General features: G+C 36.9%; 1 protein-coding gene across 1 annotated transcript in view; it reads right to left on the bottom strand.

Annotated features, from left to right (window-relative positions):
* UQCR-C1 (Ubiquinol-cytochrome c reductase core protein 1) overlaps positions 1-6152 on the bottom strand; it is a 67343-nt gene extending 61191 nt beyond the window's left edge. The window contains exon 1 of the mRNA XM_081765981.1: positions 5996-6152. Within this exon, the coding sequence (XP_081622107.1) occupies positions 5996-6064 (69 nt within the window). The 5' untranslated portion in view covers positions 6065-6152. The remainder of the gene's footprint in view (positions 1-5995) is intronic.
* Between the last annotated feature and the right edge of the window lie 16414 nt (positions 6153-22566).

Raw genomic sequence — 22566 nt, 5'->3', positions numbered from 1 at the left:
GTGGGGACCGACCGACTCCCGAGATAAGAAGTCAGCTTCTACCAAGTGCCAACGGCCTTTTCGGAGGGCGGTTGTGCGGGTGGACGTCAGGACACCTTCTTGCCCTTATAAGCGGAAACTGTCCTAAAAGGCGGATCAATCACAAGGTGGTCAATGGCATGGAGATGCGGAAAGGAAATGGGAATACTACCCAGGATGACGAAGGAGGAAAATAAATAAATATGATGGTTCTTCCTGAGGTAAAATAGTACCCTGTTCGGATCTCCGGGTGGGGACTACTCCGGGAAGAATCATCAGAGGAGAAAATAATAATTTTCAATTCAGCATAGGAGCCTGGAACGTACACACTTTACGACGTATGGATAAACTTAAAAATTTAAAAGTGGAAATGAACAAATGTAAAGTCAACATAATGGGCTTAAGTGAAGTAAGGTGGCCAGGAAAAAGTGACAGTATCGGGAAATTACACAATATTCTATTCTGGTCGCTTAAAGACCAAGAATTGTGTTGCGATAGCAATGAAAAACGAAGTAGCAAGAAGTGTAACCAAAGTAGAACGCTGCAGTGACCGCTTGATGTTTGTAAAACTAAGTGAAAAACCAGTGGATATTGTAGTAATACAAGTATATATGCCAACAAGCGACCATGATGGGAATGAAGTAGAAGTGCTCTATGATGAGATTAGCGACATATTGCACCAGGGGGAAAGAGGTAAGGTCAACGCCATAGTAATGGGAGACCTTAACAGCGTAGTAGGAGCAGGAGCCGCAGATAAGGTAGTGGGACCATTTGAACTAAGTAGAAGAAACGAACGGGGACAAGTGCTTATCGACTTCTGTAGGCAACATGATCTGGTAGTGACGAACACGTGGTTTAAGGAAAGAAAAAACAAGCAGTACACATGAAAGAGTCCAGGAGATAAGAAACGCTACCGAATCGATTACATTCTTGTGAAACAGGGTTTCAGGAATAGTGTACGACACGTAAAGGCACTACCGTGAGCGGATATCGATTCGGACCACATCCTCCTAGTGGCGAAAGTGCAAACCTTGTTAAAGACAATCAAGAAAAGAAGAAGAAGTCGAAAATGGAACTTAGAGCGACTAGGAAGTATGAACAGTGATGTGAAACAAGAGATTGAAGAAAAATTACGTGGGATTGGTGATATGGTAGACAGTGTAGAGAATAGTGGGGAAAGGTTAAACAGATTCTATTTGACACACTCCACAACAACACTTGGCAAGATAGAAAAAGCACCGAGAAAACCATGGGTAACTGAAGCGATGTTTAAGAAGATGGAAGACGGCAGAAGGGCGAAGAGTACGGACAAAGCCAAAGAAAAGTACATGGAACAAATATGTGAAGAAATAATGGAACTTCAACGGAGCGGCAGATATGATCTGATGTATCAGAAAGCACAATAATTAGAATGAAAAGCTAACAAATGCATACGCACATTTGGAATCGAAGCAGAGGAAAGGTGGATGATGATTAAAAAGGACCCAGTATATTGAAAAGTGTAGTAGTACAAGCCATCAAGGACATACGAAGGAGGAAGGCCACTGGAGATGATGATATACCAGCAGATCTGCTCAAGGGATTAAGATACAATGCAATAAAAGTACTGACTTCACTTATTAACAAGATCTACCTGAGTGGAGAATGGCCAAGGATTCCCTTGATGTTACAATGATAGCATTACCCAAGAAAAAGGAAGCAAAGAAGTGCAGCGATCACAGAACCATTAGCCTTATTTCCCCACACTGGAAAGATAATGCGCGCATACTGAACAGACGGCTGGAAAACAAGAAGAAGAGATTGGACGAAGATCAATTCGGATTCCGGAAAGAAAAAGGCATCAGAAATGCCATTGGGTTGATGAGAATCATCTGAACGAGTTCTGGACGTAAAGGAAGAGGTGTGTTTGTGCTTCATAGACTGGCAAAAAGCTTTCGAATACTTAAAGAAATTGGGGGTCAACTGGAGAGACCAACGGCTCATTCGCGACCTGTACCGTACATAGGACAACGAGTCGAGTTACGCTTGAATGAAGGAGAAATCAATAGTGTGGAGATTGGAAGAGGAGTCAGACAAGGATGTAGTATGTTGCCCACATTCAACATTTACAGTGAATGGTTAATGAAGGAAGCAGTAATGGGAATTGGAGATTTCAAGATTGAAGGGTAGATCATTAACAAAATCATATATATATTTATTATTATTAGAACTGAAGGAGGACTACAGGAAATGATTGACAAAATAGTTGACACTGGGAAACTACATGGAGTGGAAATTAATATTGAAAAACCGAGTCATGAAAATATCCCGTGGAAATACGCCCTTACAGGTCAGAGTAGAACAAAGAGTACTTGCGGAGGTTGACCAAATATCTGGGAAGTATTTTGACGAAATACAAGTACTGCACCAAAGAGATCAGGTCGAGAATTGCCATAGCCAAAGAAGCATTCAACAAGAAAAGATCACTCTTAACTAGCAGAGTTAATAGTGGACTAAAGAAGAAATTGGTCAAGTGCTATATTTGGAGCATTGGACTTTATGGATCAGCAGGGTTGGCTGGTTTTTTCAAACAAACCAACTGGCCGAAAAATGTTCATAAAATCTTCATGAACACACATCACGTTTCACTCCTGTATATTATTCGTATTATATTCAGACCTAAATTCCCCATTCATTACTCAAGATATTATACTACAAAAGCAACTGTATGGCGCTCAATTCGTTGTACAAAAGCAGAGGAGTGATTCCTGAGAGTAAAACAAACAAAAAAAGTTCCAATAAACATAGGACTAAAACCCCATCGTTTACGTGTTATAGGCTGCCGAAAACATGAAAAAATGAATTCTAAAGATCCACAGCTCCAAAACTATGGGACCTACTCTAGTCGGGTCAAGACTTCACTTAGGAACTAGTATCTGCTCTATCCAAAAATACATGTTTTAGAATCCTAAGGCACTCACGCACAATTTTTATGGAGGTAGTTGGAGAATACTTTATATCATAAGCCCGTAGTCAAACTCCCAAGGTTATCACGGAGAAGACTTTCGCTTAAAGGGACACCTCGAATCGCTATTTGGTTTACACTTCAAATATGGGTTGTGGTTCGACCGAAAATTGAACACTGGACTTCTTGATTAAAAGGTGAAAAGTAGATAAACGTAATGCGGATAGTTTAACATGTGGAAACGTCACCATTAAGTTCACACGATTTAAAGCATTTTTTTAAAAACAGCTGGTTTAAACCAGCCAACCCTGCTAGGCATTCACTTTTATCAGAAATATACTTTCAATTATTTTTTCGGTAGTTGTAAAATATTTAATTCGTTCCATTTACTGCTGTTTCCTTTGAAGTGTATAATTCTGTGAAGTTTCCACTGCACATGAGTTGTTGTTTCTTACATTGTAATGGGGGACTTCCCCCTCGTTTTCTTTTTCTTTTTTAATTATGAAACTGTGGTGGTACTTGCTGCAGTTTCATCTATTATTTAATGCAATGTATTTCAAGCTTTGTTGCATTTACGACTGATACGATAGGAAGTTCGCTTAGTTCTATAAGTATTAATACTTGAAAGATGGAATGTTGTAAATAACAGAATTATTACAGTCATAATCACCATGATTTCTAACCAATTCGATTCGTAACGAACGGACTCCTAGTGATATTTAACGAAGTGTTCCGGTTCCTTATGAATCGGTTCACTGAACGATTCAATTGAATAAAACGGCCAAAGACTTGCCTACAATGTTAAATTTTTACATTTTTATCAACGAATTAAAAGCTAGTAGAGGCATGTTTGGGTAAGGTAAAGAAGGGTTAGATTCTTTTCCTTCTGGACCTCTTCGTAACACTTAAGCTCTAATGTCTAACCTCATTTGACGGAAACAGCTCCTTCTTTCTTGGAAAAACGTTAAAAAATATATATATATTTTATGCATTTAACGTCTGAGCCCTTCTGTAACCCAACAGTCGTATTATTTCTTCCGAAGTCTCCGCACGGAGCCAATTATTTAGGACTGATATTAGTCAACAACGAGACACGATGAATTTACATCAGCTTCACCAATTAATATCCTTACGTAAACATGAAATATGCCATTACTTTCGAGTCTGGTAACACACCGCCATATCACAAAATGAAAGCATAAGATTAATATACAAACACGGTTACCGTACTTTAACGCACATAACCAGCGTCGTACCATACCTACTTCTATGGACACATCTCCGTACAGATTTGTCCTAAACCCGTATAGATGCAAAGGCATTACTGCTGTATCGCCGGACCAATTTGACAATCGAAAAAAGTACCAAAATGTACTGCATTCGGTTATATTTGGTTGAAAAAAAATGAAATCTTTAAGTTTTACGTCCCACGGTTATGCCGGTTAGGCTAAAGGAGACGGTGATGATGAGAGATGAGTGAAATGAAGAAAGTGGAAGGAAACGGGAGAACCCCGAGAAAACCCACGAGCACGGTGTTTGTCCACTACAAAAATCACTTGGCGGGGGCTGGGATCGAACCCGGGACCCCAAGCACCAGAGGTAAACGCTCTACCACTGAGCCACCGCGCCCCCCTTATATTTGGTTGGATTACATTACGTTACGTTATTAGGCGTGTAGTTTCACTAAACGGATCCATAATATAAGAAGTAGTAGTAGTAGGAGGAGGAGGAGGAACGGGTTAGAAGACCCGCAGGGGTTAGTTGGATTCCTTTCTCGACATGAAATTGGCAAATTAAAGACTTGCCCAAATTTTTCTTGCTCTTTTAACAACCTATGGATCCGTATAGTAAAACAAGTATACCTCTCCGCGAAATAGTCCATCCGCCTCCACATACAGTGCCGCTTATAAGGTCTAAAACAACCATTTTCTTAACTTTTACTATTCTCCTTACCTGACTTTCACTCATTCTTCCTCACAAACTTAAATAAATTCTCCAATTGACCCGGTAAATTTCCTAAAATGAGTCCGGCGATACAGCAGTCAACCCGATGCAAAGACAATGGTGTTTAGATGAAGGTAAGTGCTAGTTGGAAATACAAATGTACCCTATTATTAACAGAAATTAACGACACTATAACATCGTATCGACCGAAGAAAAAGGCTGCCCCTCCCCCCCCCCCCCAACTACACATTGACCAATACGGCTTAAAGTGACTATATAGCACAGGTTAGTGTGCACTTTACGCACCCCAATACACGAATTACTGCGATTTGGACTCTCCGCCTCAAGCGTACGTCAGTCTCAAACAACGCTTGTGCTAAAAGTGGGTAGTACAATTCAGATAACAATCGAAAATAGATGAAATGAATCTTTTAAGTTTTACGTCCCATAGTTATGCCGGCTAGGTTAAAGGAGACAGCGATGACGAAAAATGAAGCCAATGGTGAAATAAAGTGGGAGAACCCCGAGAAAACCCCGACACGGTGTGTGCCCAAGGCAAAATCGACTTGGCGTGAGCTGGAATCGACCCAGGGACACCACACTTCAGACGTGAACGCTCTAACACTGAGCCACTACGCTCCTACCAAACAACCGATTTTCATGGATTATGGCTTGAAAAATTCACAAAACTTCCTCTTTATTGGGACTGAAATCGGTCAACCTAACGAGATCAAAATTTCCATTAAATAAAATCTTCCGCATCCTTCTACATAGGCTACTACACTACATTTGCTCATACAATGTGTTCCTTTAAGGTACTAGGCGATTATCTCTAAGACAAAAATTACATTTATAGCAATACATATGCTGGAGCATTGTCTATAATTACATTCCTTTTTCAAGACATACGTATCACAATCCTACTTTTTTAATAATAACCATTAATAAACGCTACTACTGCAGACCCATCTGTACTGCATGTAAAACTGACTTTTGCTTACTCTTCTGGTAGAATAATATTAATAATAATTGTGTGTGTGATATTCCGTATATTACGAACAATTATCTATTATGTTCATAAATACTTACTTTTATCAAATTTAATTTATTTGAAGTTCTAAGAACTCGAGGAGTTATCCTCAGCAATTTGCTCGCCATGTTTTTCCCCAACCAAATGGAATAGACAGTGGTACCAAAAAGAAAAGGAATTTTCCTCCTTGGTTCTACTTTAAAAAAGCTCTAAATCCGGCTTGTATGTTCAGAGAGTTTTTTCTTTTATGGTTGACGTCAACGCAATACAAAATTTATGTTTAATACAGTACTATAGCTTCCATTCATGTTACGATAATTTAGGTCACTCTTGGAGACACATCCTCTGGTAACAATCTGTTGTGAAAACAGAACTGGATCTAGAAATTTCAGGTTCTTCATGCAAGCAAATTTGAAAGGGCCCCTCTATATTCAACACTTTTTTAATAATACATTTTAATGAAATATTCCTAGTGTTCTATTTGGAGGAGGCACTTAGGATTCCTTTGAATTTCCTCCAACAAATATAGCTTCTAAGTTTGAAGACAGACAATGGATGATTTGATTTTGAATATCATGGCTGAGATCAGATTTTGAATATCTGGCCTTTGGGTAGACAGATTACCAGTGCCATTGTAGAATCGTATTTTGTTATAAGACCCCAAAAAAATCAATCGTAGCTCCCATCATGCTCTTTATTGTCTCTAAATGCTAATGTGAGTGTAATAGCGAAAAGTTTCTCCAGAACCTGGGCCCAAAATTTTGCTTCAAATTTCCTTTCACTCTCCATTTTCTCCATTTCCATCAATGGTTTCATCCATTTTTCGCTTATCAAAAACCAAACATGCTGAAATGTGATTTTAAGATTTGCTGTCGTTTATTATTATTATTATTATTATTATTATTATTATTATTATTATTATTATTATTATTATTATTATTATTATTATTATTATTATTATTTCCAGGGGAAAAGTGAAGGAAAAATACAGTGAGTAAAGATAGGCACGGGGGACGGCGTAATTCCAAACGGCCCTATATCTTTTTAGATCCATTTTTACCCCAGATTATTTTATAATCCTTGTCAGTCTCTGATCCCTGATGACCATCCATTTTTGCTTTCATCACCAGAGAATAACCAACATGACAAGCAACATGTATAATCCAGTTTCTTTGAACAATTCACCCATTTTATCTGCAATGACTTTTGTAATTGTTTTGTAATACGCAGAGGAAAATCCTCTATTCCCCTAATTTTTCGGAAAGGGGCCATTTGGTTAACAGGATCCAGAGTTGACAATAAAATGTTTAATATTATCAGATAAATTAACATTTTCATAATGAACTTTATCAGTTTTATTTTCTAGCTTCAGCAAATAGGAAATAAAATCTTCCGAAATTGAATCTCTTGTGGATGTGGTAGGAGCATCTTCAATCACAGATTCAAGATTTGAGACTTTCTTGTGTGTTATGTGAGCATCTTCAACCCTAGGTTCGTCAAAACTATAATCTTTCAAGAATATTTCAGGGACAGTGTCAGTTGTGACTTCGCGTAAATTCTCAGTCTTAAGTTCAGGATCAAATACATCAGTACTCGCAGATGGATTTTCAGAGAGAACTGTCTTGCAATTAGAACCCATCGATCTCTCACCCTAACAGCACAAGATGTGCTAGGCATGTGCCATTTAGGTGTCCCAGCTACTTTTTAATTTCCTGACACTTGACACATATGATATTCATGTGTGCTAAGTATGTACTTCAGCAACCTACAGTTTTAGATACTTGTTACACCTAATTGATATTTGCAAGTATATACCACAAATATAGTATTTATATACCTGGCTCAGCTTCACATTCTAATAATCATTTGTTTTTATGTCGTCACTTGGGACATATATCTGTCATGTTCTAGGTACGTCCTTTAGGTATATACTGTTTCAGATACCCTAACAGCACAAGATGTGCTAGGCATTTGCCATTTATGTATTCTAAATTCATCTCCCACATTTGATGCATTTGTTGCTTCTTTTTCTAAGCGATTGTGTATTAGAAGCAATGAACGCATTAACTTTATTAAATGGCAACTATCGTCAATCATTTGAAAGTGAATATGGAATAACCATGAAATAAAGTAAATAGACGCTCGTCAATTTGTTATAAAATTACATGGCAAGCAGATTTTATCTGATCCCAAACAGTTACAGTCGAATATATGCGGTTAAAGGAATACATTGATTAGCCGAATGCAAAAGACCTCAATAGTTTATCCCTCTACAAGTCGGAAGAGCACGCGGCTAGCAATCCAAAGGTTGGAGGTTCGCGCCCACCCTAGGAGCCCTACATATTTTTTACTTGTGTTCTTTAGACTCACTTTAATGTAAACACATTACATCACATATAGGCGATTTAACATATTTTGGGGGAGTAATTTTGTGGTTCATTGACGCTTATGACATGGGGAATATACCTAGAACATACTAGGAACGTTCCCGAGGTACATGTCAAGCATGTGCCTAGGGCCGGACATATCTGTGACTATCACTTGCCATCCATTTGATTTCTTTCTCAGAAGTACATAAGGCACATACTGGGCACACTCTCATGTAGCTGAGGGAACATGATAGGCATATGCCTGCCATGTAATTGTTCTGTTAGGGCAGTGACTAGAATGAAAGAGAAGTCTCGCATCACTTATAATAAAGTTATTATTGAGTAAATTTGATATTATTAAGATAACAACAGTTTGTAAAACAAGACGAATATCAGCAATAATAATAACCTACAAACATAGCTTGATATATATTTTCACTTCACTATTGATGCTCCACCACCTCCTCCGATATCAAAAGTTCAAACAATCTAAAGGAGAAGGATAAAAATAATGGGCTTTATGCAGAGTCGTTCTGACGTGTGTTTAGTGCCATACTAAAGGGTTCGACTAACATATTTTTCCTGCAGTAGTCACACATTTAGTATGACGCTAATCATACGTCAAAATGACTCTGCATAAGGCAGTATAAAACAGGGTTGAAAAAAACGTTTTTTTTTCTAAAAAAAAAAACAAAAAGAACGTTTTTTATGTTTAAAACATGTTTTTTTGTTTAAAACGTTTGAAATGTTTAAAACAAAGTACTTTGTTTTAAACAAAAAAAAATGTTTAAAATGTTTATTTTGTTTAAAACAATAACCTAAATAGGCATATATATTACATTTTTACACTCTTAGGTATTGCTTGCCATCTATATTCAACCGCTAGATCAAATTTCGGGAACTTCCCTAATCTCGATCTGCCCAAATGTTCAATTCCGGAGAAAGAAATCGGGATTTTCCCGATCTCCGTTCACAGAATATATAGTTTAGTTTCTTTGTGTTACGTTCTACCGGTCGCCTGCAATCTTAATCTTTAAACTCCCATTGACGCAACTGCTGTGTCAGGGCTTTAAACCTCAATGGCTCAGTCTTAAACCTCAGATTAAGGCTGGAAGATGGTTTTGGTACTAACTTATTCCTGAAAGATGCAGCTTTGCTGGTGTGCATTTTATGTATCTGGGAGGAGGGTAAATATCTTTTTTTTTTTTTTTTTTTGCTTTTTCAACAGTTTTTTGGGGGGCCATTTTCCCTCTTGGGGGATAGATTCATAAAAAAAAAAAAATGTTACGTGAAGCAATGAAGTAGGCCACTACATAGTAATATCGTGTATTTGTACTTCTTGCTTATATGGGGTAGCAGGAAGGGGGCAAAGTTAGAAAATTTTTGGAGTTTCAGTTTTTTGATGTAAATTACATTTATTTTTACGACAAACATCAATAGCTCAGTCCTTAATTAAGCTAGAAAGATGATTTGGTACCAAAGTATTTTTGTGGGATGAAGCTTTACGTCAGTTGCATTTTATGTATATAGGGGTACGTATGTACGACCGAGAGAGGGAGGATGAAGTTTTTTTTATTATTATTATTGATCAAATTTTTTTCATCAGGTTTTGGCGGGTATTCCTTCCCCCTTTGTGGTACATCCATAAAAATTAATATGTGAAGCAATGAAGTAGTCCCCTACATGATAGTAACCTGTATGTGTACTTGTTGTTTGTAGAGGAAGAAGGGGTCAAATTTGGTTAATTTACATTTATTTTCGGGACGGTCCCATATAACACATATATTTCACTGAAGTGGTCTAGAAGCATAATTCTTGTTCGTATACATGATGTGTGCAGCAAAAATGATTTGCAGATGGACGTGGTACTATAGTGGGGGAGGGGAGAGAATGTCTAATTCAGCGTTTCCCAACCGGTGTGCCGCGAGGAATCGAAACAAAATTACTAATTTTATAGCAATCAAAATGCAAAAGGTAGGGAAAAACGTATATTTGTATTTCACATTACTATGAACCTCTACTATGAATCTACAATTTTAAGTTTCATACCAGGTTACTGTTCTATATATTTCTAATGTTGAAAAAATGGTTATCCTTGTTATGACCATTATTGCTTCTTTATTATTGCAGACTATTTCGTAGCTTGAAAATTTAAAATATCATTCAATCCTTTCGATAAATTACCTACATTTGAATTTTAAAAGTAAAACAGATTTGTTTGTTCGTTCGTTATTTAATGATCTTCCTTCTTAGTAAAAGGTTGAATACAGTTTTTTTTTAAACAAAGCTTATTTTTAAAAACTTGAGTCCAATATTTCATTGCAATTGTTTTCTATTTTAAAATTAGAATGAAAAATAAGCATAATGATTTACCACGGGGAAAAACAATGATAGTGCTTTCTTCTCTGTAAGAAGGAGATCAATAATCACAGAAAGAAATACCGCTGTGTTTTATATTTACAAATAATAATATCTGTAAGTGTGCCGCGAGAATCCAAGTAACACCCGTAGTGTGCCGCAAGTTGAAAAAGGTTAGGAAACGCTGGTCTAATTCAATGAATGTTTTTTTTTCGCATGTTTTTTTTTTTTTTTTGCGTATGTGACCTACACATTAGCATCATTTTGTCAATGTGGGGTAACTGCAAGGGTTGCCAGGGCTCCGCAAAATGAATATTTTCATATTTTTAATGATTTTTTATGTTTGTTCTTTTTCTACGAATACGGCTGGAATTTCACGCATGTTACCTCGTTGGAATTTTTGGTCTATGAGCTTTCCAATGGTATATAACTCATGACTCTGTGATAATTAGTGGGGTCACCAGAGCCCCGAACGTGAGAGTCAAGATCCCTGGCGGGTGTCTAGAGTTAATTGTGTTGTTATGCCGTAGACACTAACCATTGTTAGCTATCCATGTTGCAGATAGAGATGTATCTTGAAAACTGTTTAGTTAAAAAAATGTCATTTGCTCCTTTTAGGCTAGTCACTGCTCTTTTCTATGAGCTGTATTGTATTTGTCAGAGTATTTCTTCTAGCTTATGATGTGAGAACTGTTCATTATTATGGAAATGATAGTGATCAAAAAATACCTACGTTTTGAATTTGTGAATTTGAATCTTAGAATAGTGTATAGTGTGTTTAACCTCCGTTATTCTTGGAAATTAAGAAATGTTCAAATACTTCACTTGAATTTCTGTTGGTTTAGTTATACGCACACTGATGTGCAGAATTTCGTTCAGTAATTGCTGTTATAATAAGAATACAACTCTGCTTGTAATTTACTCCATGCGCAAATCCTGCGGAGGATTGGTTGTTTGTTAGAAAATTAAATTAGCTTCTTCAATCTGATATTTTAGTTGTTTTAAACATGTCCAACCTGCATCGAAAAAAAAAACACGTTTAAAACAATTTGTTTAAAACGTTTAAAACAAACTGAATAAAACAACAGCCCTCGTTTTAAACATGTTTTAAACACTTGTTTTACACATTTTGTTTTAAACATATCAACCCTGGTATAAAAGTAAAATTAACGCCGATTTTCCTAACAACAATAGAAGAGAGCGTTGACGAAGGAGATTGCAGTTGATAGATAATATTAAAAAGGTCCTCTCAAATACTAACCCCACGAAAGTAAGAGACATCTTGTGCGTCGTTGTCAGTCCTGGTAGGTCATTATTCGGTTCAAGTAATTAAACTATTGTGTAAATGTCATTCTTTACCAGTGTTTTAAAAATTAGTATTTACAGGCAAGGTGCAGGGGCAACTGTAAATGCCATTGGGCCCGAAAGAGTCCGCCCCTCCGCACCGCGGGGTAAATCAGATGTCCAGTCGCTAATTGATTAGATGCTTCGTTATGGTATCAATCTCTTTTTTGCTTTTCTACCCATGTTCATTGTATTTTTTCGTGTTTTGATGTCTGGAAACTCTCTAACACATTAGATGTTTAAACATGTTTGGTTGTGATGATGGTTAGATTGTGAAAGAAGCAAAAAAGCTTGAGTATTGGAGATCTTTGACGACATTTTCGTGACAAACATAATTGATTTATTCGGAAAGTTAAAAATGTATGCGAAGTCCAGAAGTAAAATAGCATTCCAGTTAAAGTAAACATAGATTTGTAAAATTTAGGGAAGAAACGTGTTATGTTATTGTATAAGTACTGGAAATATATTAGGATTTTATATATGAAATGCTAAGTGTGGTCTTGATAAAGTGAAGTGCAATGCAAAGGCAGTGTATATAGAAACTGATCAAAGAAGTGTCTCAAAGCTGTGCCACTTGCATGGCATGTGTTTTTATGGTATGTGAAGTGTTTTTTTTTACGGGACCGCGCCAAGGTTGGACGACGACAAGGTTGGATGACTACAAGCCTGGACACTTTTTGTGTCCAAGCTTGTCGTTGGTCAACCTTGTCATCAGGGACCCAAAATGAGATATATCAAAGTATCTCGGGGTCGATCTCGACAAGCCTGGACACCTTCAGGAATGTGTCCAGGCTTGTCGTCGTCCAACCTTGTCGTCAACGCCCCAAAATGAGATGTGTCCAGGTTTGTCGGGATCGACCACGACAAGCTTGGACACTCTAGGAATTTGTCCAGGCTTGTCGTCAACGACCCAAAATGAGATGTGTCCAGGCTTGTCGGGATCGACCGCGACAAACCTGGACACTTGAGGAATGTGTCCAGGCTTGTCGTCCATGACCCAATTTGAAATCTCTGTTCCAACAAACTCTACCAGTTAAGGCGTTTCCAGTTCATACATACATGCCCTTCAATATGGCGTTGCATGGCTCGCATCTATATCGCTATTGGCTGATTCTCGCCAGTCAACTACTGCCCTCTACTAGAGGATTTTCGAATTATTTTAAATTTATTTATCTTTTATTAAAAGAGATTATTATTATTTACAAAATTTTCGTTTTACTTAAAAAATTACAAGCAGTATTTAGCAATCGTAGCAAAATTTCCGCCAAAAAAATCATGGTAAGTACGGACCGTGCGACTCTGCCGTGAAAGCCACGTTTCCATGCACCGCTGACTCTACGGGCGCGTTCTTAAACATCGATCAGGTTAATTGCTTTGTTTGATCAGGTTAAATGCCTAGTGTTATGAAATTCTTTTCGTGAAAACGCTTATTTCGTTACGGGAGGTGAATCAATTATTAGCGTGAGTAGGCCTACACTTCGTAAAAAAATTGGACTTTTTTGATGAACAATTATGGAAGTGAGTTATTTGGGAAGATCATCTGGTGAGCAATCGTAAGCAACTGAAGTATATCTGGTTTCTGGAAGACTATCTGATAGATCAAGGAATATCTAAAAAATCATGATCTATGACCATGTAGAGCATTTTTGTTTGCGTGCCTCTTAGTAGGATTCAAAAGCTGAGAATGGGGTTCGTCTTAAAGAGGGCCGTACCCAGGATTTGTTTGAGGAGGGTATAGGCCATATTTAGAATATTTTGAGGAGGGTATAGACCATATTTAGGATATTTTCAGAGGTGCAGTACTGTATTTTATTTAAACCAGTAACTACAATAAAGGAAACTAAAGGAAACTAACAGTGTCATAGCAGCATTAGGCTGGGACAACAAGTATTTCTGCTAATCTTGATGTTATTTTCGGACTATGAGAACATGAGCAATTTTGAAATATAAACCAAGAATATTCCAATATCGCACAGTGTGTTTTTCTACGGACGCCATTTCGATGGAGAACAATGTTACAAGAAAGTGTGGGTTTCCAAACTGCAATGTTAGAATTGAATCAATCGTTTGAGCTATACAGATGTAGTCTTGAATGGTAGAGAAAATTATGTGTGGAACTCTCTTGCTTGACATCAGTGTATGAAAGAGTGGATAGTTTTATGACTCTAATCCAAGGAAAATGAGACAAACGGGCAGCTAAATCAGTGGTGCCCACCCCCCTTATGTCCATGACGCACTCCCCCGCAATTCTCTATCCTAGGTGTTCTTCCATGAAAAAAAATCTTTTCAATTAATTTTTACACCCCCTCAAACATATTTATATAGATTTTTACCCCCCCCAAATATTTCAATGACGCAGTTTGCGTCATAGCCCCCTCTTGTGGGCACCCCTGGCTAAATGCTGATACTTGCTTTTCGTACAAGTGTTACAGATTTGATCTGAAGAGTCTGCATTAATACTAAGCTTCTTTCTCGATCCTCCTGGCCTATCGCATTCTTCAGTTAGTGTGTAGTCTCACCCACTCTGCTTCTCTTTGATTCCATCTTTTTAATATTTCTGTTACAGCACTTTATTTCTTTGCTCTCCTTCATTATATATTTTGTCTGATAATTTACCTTTCTCTCTATGTCCACATTTCGAAAGTTTCCAATTAGATTTCATTATCTGTTCCTGCAGGCCCGGATTTCCCAATAGACTTACTAAGCCCGGGTCTAGGAATTAAACGTTCTGAGATGCGCACGGACAAAAATTGTATAAGAAACCGCCAGAGTGATCATAGTTTAGTTTTATATCCTTATTGTCGAAGGATAGGAGAATGTACTAACAACTTTTGATCAAGATATCTTGCAAATCAAATGCGTAACATTGCATTTTCTTAGGTGATCACGTGTGAAAGTGAACATGATTTAAACCATGCCATTCTACATTTCAGACGCGAAAAATCAATGAATAAGTTAGTTGGAAATGATTCTATTTTCAATTGGAACTCCAAAAAGTTCACCACGTAATACAATCACAAACACTAGAGGTGAACACGTTTAAAGTTTCTGCGATTGCTTTTCACGGCGAATAGCCACAGTCTTAGCGTTCTCTTTTGTATTAAATGCATGTGTGGTTAATTGTGACTAGGTGCTGCGTTAAAGCCTGACGGACCCGCTCAGTTCGGCGCCACCGTTTCAGCTCGGCGCTTATGTTAATCAAATGGGATATGTGCCCTTCTACATAAAATTTTCGCAGAACTGAGCTGGTGCCGAAACGGTGTCGTCGAAACGTAGCGGGCCCAAATCCTGATGGCTTGAATATGTTTGAACTATATGCATTTTTGGGTTTTAATCCTCGTTTTTTTTTTTTAATTTTAAACCGGGTTTTTATTTTTCAGTATTGATATATGATATTGTAATTGAATAATCATGTCTGTGGCATTTCTTACGATTTTTATGAATATCACGGTGGTATAAAAATAACACTGCAGTATAATCAGAGAGAACAGTTGCCCTAGTACATTGATAACACTAACTGCCCTTGTACACCCGTACAAGTGAATAAACAGTTGTATTTGTCAGATCATTTAATTTAGAAAACGAACATCTGGTTGTTTAGTGGATTAATACCAAGGTTCTTCGAGACCTTTCGTATTCACCCACCAAGTGACCACAAGTGATGGTTAGTTGTCCAATATTGAAGGATATGACGAACACAACTATATATCCATTTATTTATTTATTTATTTAGGGCCTATTTGACGAGCGTACATTTAATAAAATCCTACGTCTGAGTTTAAACCCGGTTTAAAACTTTTGATTTGAAGCCAAAAAATTAAATGTTTTTTTTCCACCACTGGTTGTGACTAATGATGGGGAGAAATTCGGGTTTTTACCTTTTGGGTTTTACCCGGGTTTAAACCCAGAGGTGGGTATTTATCAAATGTACAAAGGGTAGGTGGAGTTACCAATGTACAATGGCAACGCTACTCGTAATATATAGTGTAGTGTTAGTTTTATTTATACCACATTAATGTTTTATTATATCATATAAACTGTTGTAAGAACCAGCACAAACATTTACTATAAAATTATTGATATACATGCAACATCTATACTGAAAAGAAAAACCCGGGTTAAAAACCAAAAATGACGAGGGATAATGACGATTGGGTTTTAATCCAGTGCCCATCTCTAATTCTGACTAGCACCTTTCTCCAATAACTTTTAACATGTATTACGGTAAAATAGTAATTATTATTATTATATTTAAAGAAAAAAAATAAGTTAGTTCACTAATCACCGATCAAGATTTTGAGTTTATAATCGATAAACGTAAACTGAAACACGAGTGTGAACTTAGCAGGACCAATTTTGAAAATTATAAATATTTGCACACCATACGTTTGTACTGCGTTTGTACCGGATTGTACCGTAAAAAGTTTCGTTTGTACCGGTCTCAAATTCGAAAAAATCGAAAAATAAAGTGGTCCGGCTAAGTTCACGTGAACTTAGAAGGACCACTGATAAATTCCTACAAATTTGATGACTTTTCTGTACGAATCGTTTGTTCTGCGTTTGTACCGGATTGTACCGTAAAAAGTTTCCTTAGTACCGGTCTCAAATTCGGAAAAATCGAAAAATAAAGTGGTCCTGCTAAGTTCACGTGAACTTAGCAGGACCACTGATAAATTCCTACAAATTTGATGATTTTTCTGTACGAATCGTTTGCATTGCGTTTGTACTGGATTGCACCGTAAACATTCTTTGTGCCGGTCTCAAATTCGAAATAATCGAAAAATAAAGTGGTCCTGCCAAATTGACGTGAACATAGCAGGACCACTGATAAATTTCTACAAATCTTAAGATTTTTCTATTTGAATCGTTTGTTCTACGTTTGTACCGGATTGTGCCGTAAAAATTTTCGTTTGTACCGGTCCAAAATAAAAAAGTCGAAAAATAAAGTGGTCCTGCTAATTTCACGTGAGGTTGGGCATTATCTGAGACAGGAACACGGTCAGTGATACTGCTACCTCACAAAGTCAAGAAAAGACTGGTCTTGTAAATCTTGAGGTTAAAATCTACTAAAACAAGAATTGAGCTAGTATCAAACGTGTTAGTTTCAGTAAAGCTATTGTTCATTGTGAATAGGATACTAAACAAACAAAATTTTTATTGTATAATATAAATTGGTGATTTCAAATATAAAAATAAGAAAGTAGAGTATTCTTTTGAGTTAAACTTGCAGATAATTGCAAGTAGTCGAAAAGGTAATGGCTCGCCCAATTTGAAATTTTGGTAGGAACTTTTGGGATCAAAAATTGCACAATCCGCTTCTTGTAGCCCAATCTGCCTACACTGCTGAGAAGGCGCACGAATCATTGAAACCACCTTTCCAAAACAGCAACTGATTGGACCAACGTAGATCGAGAAACAAGAGGCGATTCGCGAATGAGCAACATACAGTCAGAGACTAAATAAGGTATAGGTTGGAGGTACCAGTATAAAGAATAAAAGCTCCAACCTATACTTAATATTGTTACTGGCTGTACGAGATTCATATGCTACAAATATTGTCAATCCCAAACTACCGTGTCTCCTTCAAAACCGTACTCCTAAAGAAACTTGACTGCCAAAGACCATGACCCTAGAAGAACCACGTCTCCTTAAGAACTACGACTCCTGAAAATACACGAATCACGAAGAAACACGACTCATAAAGAATCGTCGATCATTCCTAGTCAGAGACGACTCACTCGCTCATTCAAAAAAGTATTCAAAAGATTCGTCTCAATCGCGAGCGACACATTATTAATTAATCTTTAAATTAGCATCATAGTTTTGACTCCTAGCATTTCAGCAACAGATAATGCAATAAAATATGATGAAAATTGTTCCAAAAACTATTACACGAATGTCTTATTTTGTCTTAGCAGAACACTTTACTTTTCGAAGTTTTGAATTTGACGCCGATACAAACGAAACTTTTTACGGTACAATCCGGTACAAACGCACTACATACGATTGGTTAAGAAAAATCTTCAGATTTCTAGAAATTTGTATTCTGGTTAGGGATGCACGCGAGACGAGAGTGAAAATTTTATGCGAGACGAGACTAAACCATGCGAGACGAGACTCGGTTAAGTCTCGCACGAGAAGTCTCGCGAGACTTCTCGCAGTCTCGCAACATTTATGAATTACATTTAATTGTATATTTAGTGATTTTACATTTCTTGAGTTTTCTAAGTTGACCGTTAATGCCTCCAGGAACAAAAAGTAATTGGGGTAATAGACATTTTATGAGATTTATTATTATTCAAGGTCGATTTTCAGAAATAAAGCCTTCTTTAGTTTCTAAACATCATTAAAGAAGAAAACCTTTGTAAATAGGAAATTTATTACAGCATCGATTTAGGACTTTATTTTGCGACACAAACTCATACACACGGGCCCGCACGAATACATGAACTTCTGTTTTTTGTCTGAAAAGCGAACAAGACTCTCTATTGCTGCGAAATGTGATATTTCTGTTGTTTCTGTCTTTTCCACATTACTACTAGCGATTAATGTTCGGGGATAGCGGGGAAATCCCCTCTCGTCAAAGTTATCCCTGGCCCGACTCGCAAAAATAACATGATATTTTTAGTGAGATGCCTCCGGATAGAATGAATCTCAGCAAGCGATAAAATGGGTCTACAACTGAGGTATTGAAGTAGGAAGTACGAAACCGCGTTCTTGTAAGGTCAGCATTTTACTTAGCTCAGGATCAAAATACATGTGATACACAAGTGCTGTCGGGTTAACGAAAACTTTTCAGGTTTTGATATTCTGGAGCACTGCAGTTAGTTCAACTGTATGATCTGGAAATTGACCCAGAAAGCTTTTTTCGTATCAATTTTAGTTTGCTGGACATTTTGACTCTCGCAATTGTTAACATATTGCGTTATCCACAAGTCCGTTGACAAAGTAATGTTATTCCTTGGTAGTTGGTGTAAAGGGAGATAGGCGACAATAGATGGCAGCACTGTTCTCCTCAGTAGCGTAGGTAGGATGTGTGTTTTGGGTCGTGCCCAAGTGCTGTTATAGGTACATATAGAGAAATTACAAACAAAAAAATATATAAACATAAAAATATGTATAAAAATTACAAACATCAAAGTACCAAAGTATCGGACTTCTTTGGAGGAAGGCCCCTCTGCCCCCTTCCCTACGCCACTGGACACAAGTAACGTATTTTTATATTTTCTCTGCTGCTTCCACAAATTTAATGCTAGAGAGTTTAAACTTTCTGAAAAGAAAATTCAAACCTATTCTAAGGGAACAATCCGTGTCAATTTTGGATATTGTGACGTTAAAGCATTCCTCGGACTAGAAGCAGGCAAAGTCAAGGTTGAAATCCGGTTAAATAAAGACGAAGAAATTTACATATAGATATAGTAAAAGGATCCGAGTTTGGTTCAATGAGTCCAGAAAAACATATACGGAAATGTTACATTCTTTATATACTAAATACATTGGCGACTTTTTTTTCGGGACAAAAATGTGCCCGCATGACATACTGGAAAATATTGCTGGAGACCTCTAAGCTGGAAAACAATGTTGGATCCAGCAACAATTTATGCTGGTTTTACTGTAAATTATGCTATTAATTTGACGAAAATTAATGGTCCAGCAATCAAATTCGAGCACAACTTTTCTTTTAACTTGGGGAGGAGGGGACACAAGTTCGGGTAGCATGTTGAACTCTAGGTTCCGTCTCCTTAGGATGTTATGAACATTCATCCCATGGGAAGCAATGGCAAACCCCCATGGACTCACCTTGCCAAGGGACTTTTAGGTCAAATACCTGCCTTCGGACAGAATATCACATCATCATTCATTAACAGCCATAGAATAACACATTGCGAAATTTTGACCCAGAATATACGCGAAACTGCGAGACAATGCGAGAACGTCTCGCGCGAGACGCGAGATGAGACTCAAAATTTTATGCGAGACGCGAGACGAGACTTCACATTTGCGAAACGAAACGAGACGAGACCAAAATTTTAGGCTGCGAGACGAGGCGAGATTTCGCATTTCTGGTCTCGTCTCGTCTCGCGTGCATCACTAATTCTGGTCCTGATACGTTCACGGTTTTCGAATTTGAGACCGGTACAATGAAACTTTTTATTTATAAATATTTATAATTATAGTGGGTAAATATTTATAATTTTCAAAAGTGGTTCTGCTAAGTTCACACTCGTAACTGAAACTAATATTTTCACATTTTAAAAATAAAAATCCATTTTTCGGGACGGAAAATATAATTTAAAAAAGAACCGGGTTTAAAACCAAAAAAATATTTTCCCTCCCGTCGGATTTTTTTCCCTTCGCCCATCACTACCTATTATTACATATTTTAAAACTGCTCACAAATCATATACTCAAAGATTGGATTTGAGGGTATACTGCCATTTTATTTATTTTTTTTTTTTTTTATATAGGCCTATGTTGAGTTGGCAGTGCTGATTGGTAGATAGCACTCTACACACATTTCGATACTACCTTTAGGGCCAGTTCTACAATCATCTGATAAACTTACTGATTACTAACCGCCAAAAAAAAGGTTTCGGGATGTGTTCAGCTACTTTTATCAGAAGGTCGTCCTACAATGCATTCTAATAAATAGGTGCTGTTACAGATAGTTATTTCGAAGGCAAATTGTAACGAATCATTTGATTGGCTGGTAAATGCTCTAGCTGCAACAACTGATAACGACCGGAACATTAATTATGTATTTTGTATTGATATATTGAGTAGTAGGATTGTAATATGAAGAAAGAATTACATTATTGATTTATGGTATCTAATTCGTAGTTGTACTACTTCGTTTTCATAATAATCAATTCGACACACATGTTGGTACTTTTGGCATGCTGTTAAGCTATGATGACGTTCGGTTGCCGGTTTTAAATACATATATTTCTATTTTATTCAAATAAATCTTTCAATTTTTATTTTTAATGGAATTATCATACTTGTACTTACCTAAAGAGAACGGTAGAAATAGTAGTGTTTATTTGTGAAATATTGTAATAAGAAGTTAATCTGCTTTGTTTACCGTTCGCTAAAATTAATGTTGCCACCGACTTCAATAATAATGCCACTAAACCTACTTCGAAGAGTAGCTAGAGAGAATTAATATTAATAGAAATATTGCTAGTTTAGTCACTGAGTAACATGTAAAAATAACTAAATCCCTTTTTTAATAATGATAAACGAAACAAATGTTGTTTCTCAAATCTCTAATGCAGTCGCAAGACTCAGTGACAAAATTACGATGCTTGCAACGCTTCAAACAACCTGCTGTTAACCGTTTATCAGTTGCTAAAACCACCTGTAAAGTTATCAACCCCTTTTCAAGGGTTTAGCAGTTACCTGAAGATTATCAAAGGATTGTAGGACACTTATCACGAAGACATGCAGAGGAAAGTGGTACCACAGAGATTTCAGCCGATTGTAGGACCGGCCCTTAGTGAATATTACCTTTGGCAAGTTTTGTTTCCGTAATTTTACTTGTTTTTATTATTACATTAATTTAATATGATATATTTTTTTTACATTACTTGTTTGGAAGCAAACGCTCTGAAATGTAGCCATGTGTACAGTTGTGTACAGTCACAGACACCGCAGTGCGGGATTGCCCACAAAAGTAACAAAAGATTTAAAGAAAGGACCCATTTTCGAATATTGCGGGAGGGCCCATGCGATCTTAGTTACGCCACTGCTTATGTAGACGTTTCTAACAAAATGCACTTTGGGGTGTTTACTAGTATGGAAGTTTGAATATACTGAGCTAAAGCTCAGGGTTTATGCTTGAGTTTCAACCGCTGTCTTTTTTGCTCATTCAAACTGTGTTGAGAGAGGTTGAATAGTTGCAGCCTAGTCATTAATCTTTAAAGTTTGCAGTTTCGTGTCCCCTGTTGTCTGTATTACAACAGAATTAGCAGTTAAATTCAGAGCATTGATAATCTTATAATTCAATGGGTTCTGCCAGTGCTCTTCAATCGTTGTGGCCCACATTGAAGCCACACTTAGCTATTGCAAAGAGTTAGTGATGTGCACTATGTAAAGACAGTGGACAGCCTCAAAATAATTTCTAATTTTATTATTATTATTATTATTATTATTATTATTATTATTATTATTATTATTATTATTATTATTATTATTATTATTATTATTATTATTTCACACCCATGCCTTGGGGGGTAAATCGCACAAGGGTGTAGCTAGAGAATTACAAAAGGGGGTTATCTAAAAGTGAAAATTGACGAATACGAATGAAACTTTCGCAGGTTTATCACGAGGTCTACTGTTCGTTTCACAGAGTGTTTATAGACTGAAATAGTGTGACGTCACATCCTTCTTGTTGCCATAGTGATTGCCATTTTATTTTCTAAACAACAAGTAGCATAAATACCTAAAGAACCTAAAATGAAAACACTGTGCAAAATGAAAACACTGATGAAATATTTCGGAACTGCAAACATTAGAGTGGAACAAATACTTGTGTTTCTTTTAAAATATTTCTA

The sequence above is a fragment of the Thermobia domestica genome, chromosome 7, assembly GCF_964235325.1.
Source record: "Thermobia domestica chromosome 7, izTheDome1.hap1.1, whole genome shotgun sequence".
NCBI classification, from domain to species: Eukaryota; Metazoa; Arthropoda; class Insecta; order Zygentoma; family Lepismatidae; genus Thermobia; species Thermobia domestica.
This window is presented reverse-complemented; position numbering and strand designations above follow the sequence as displayed.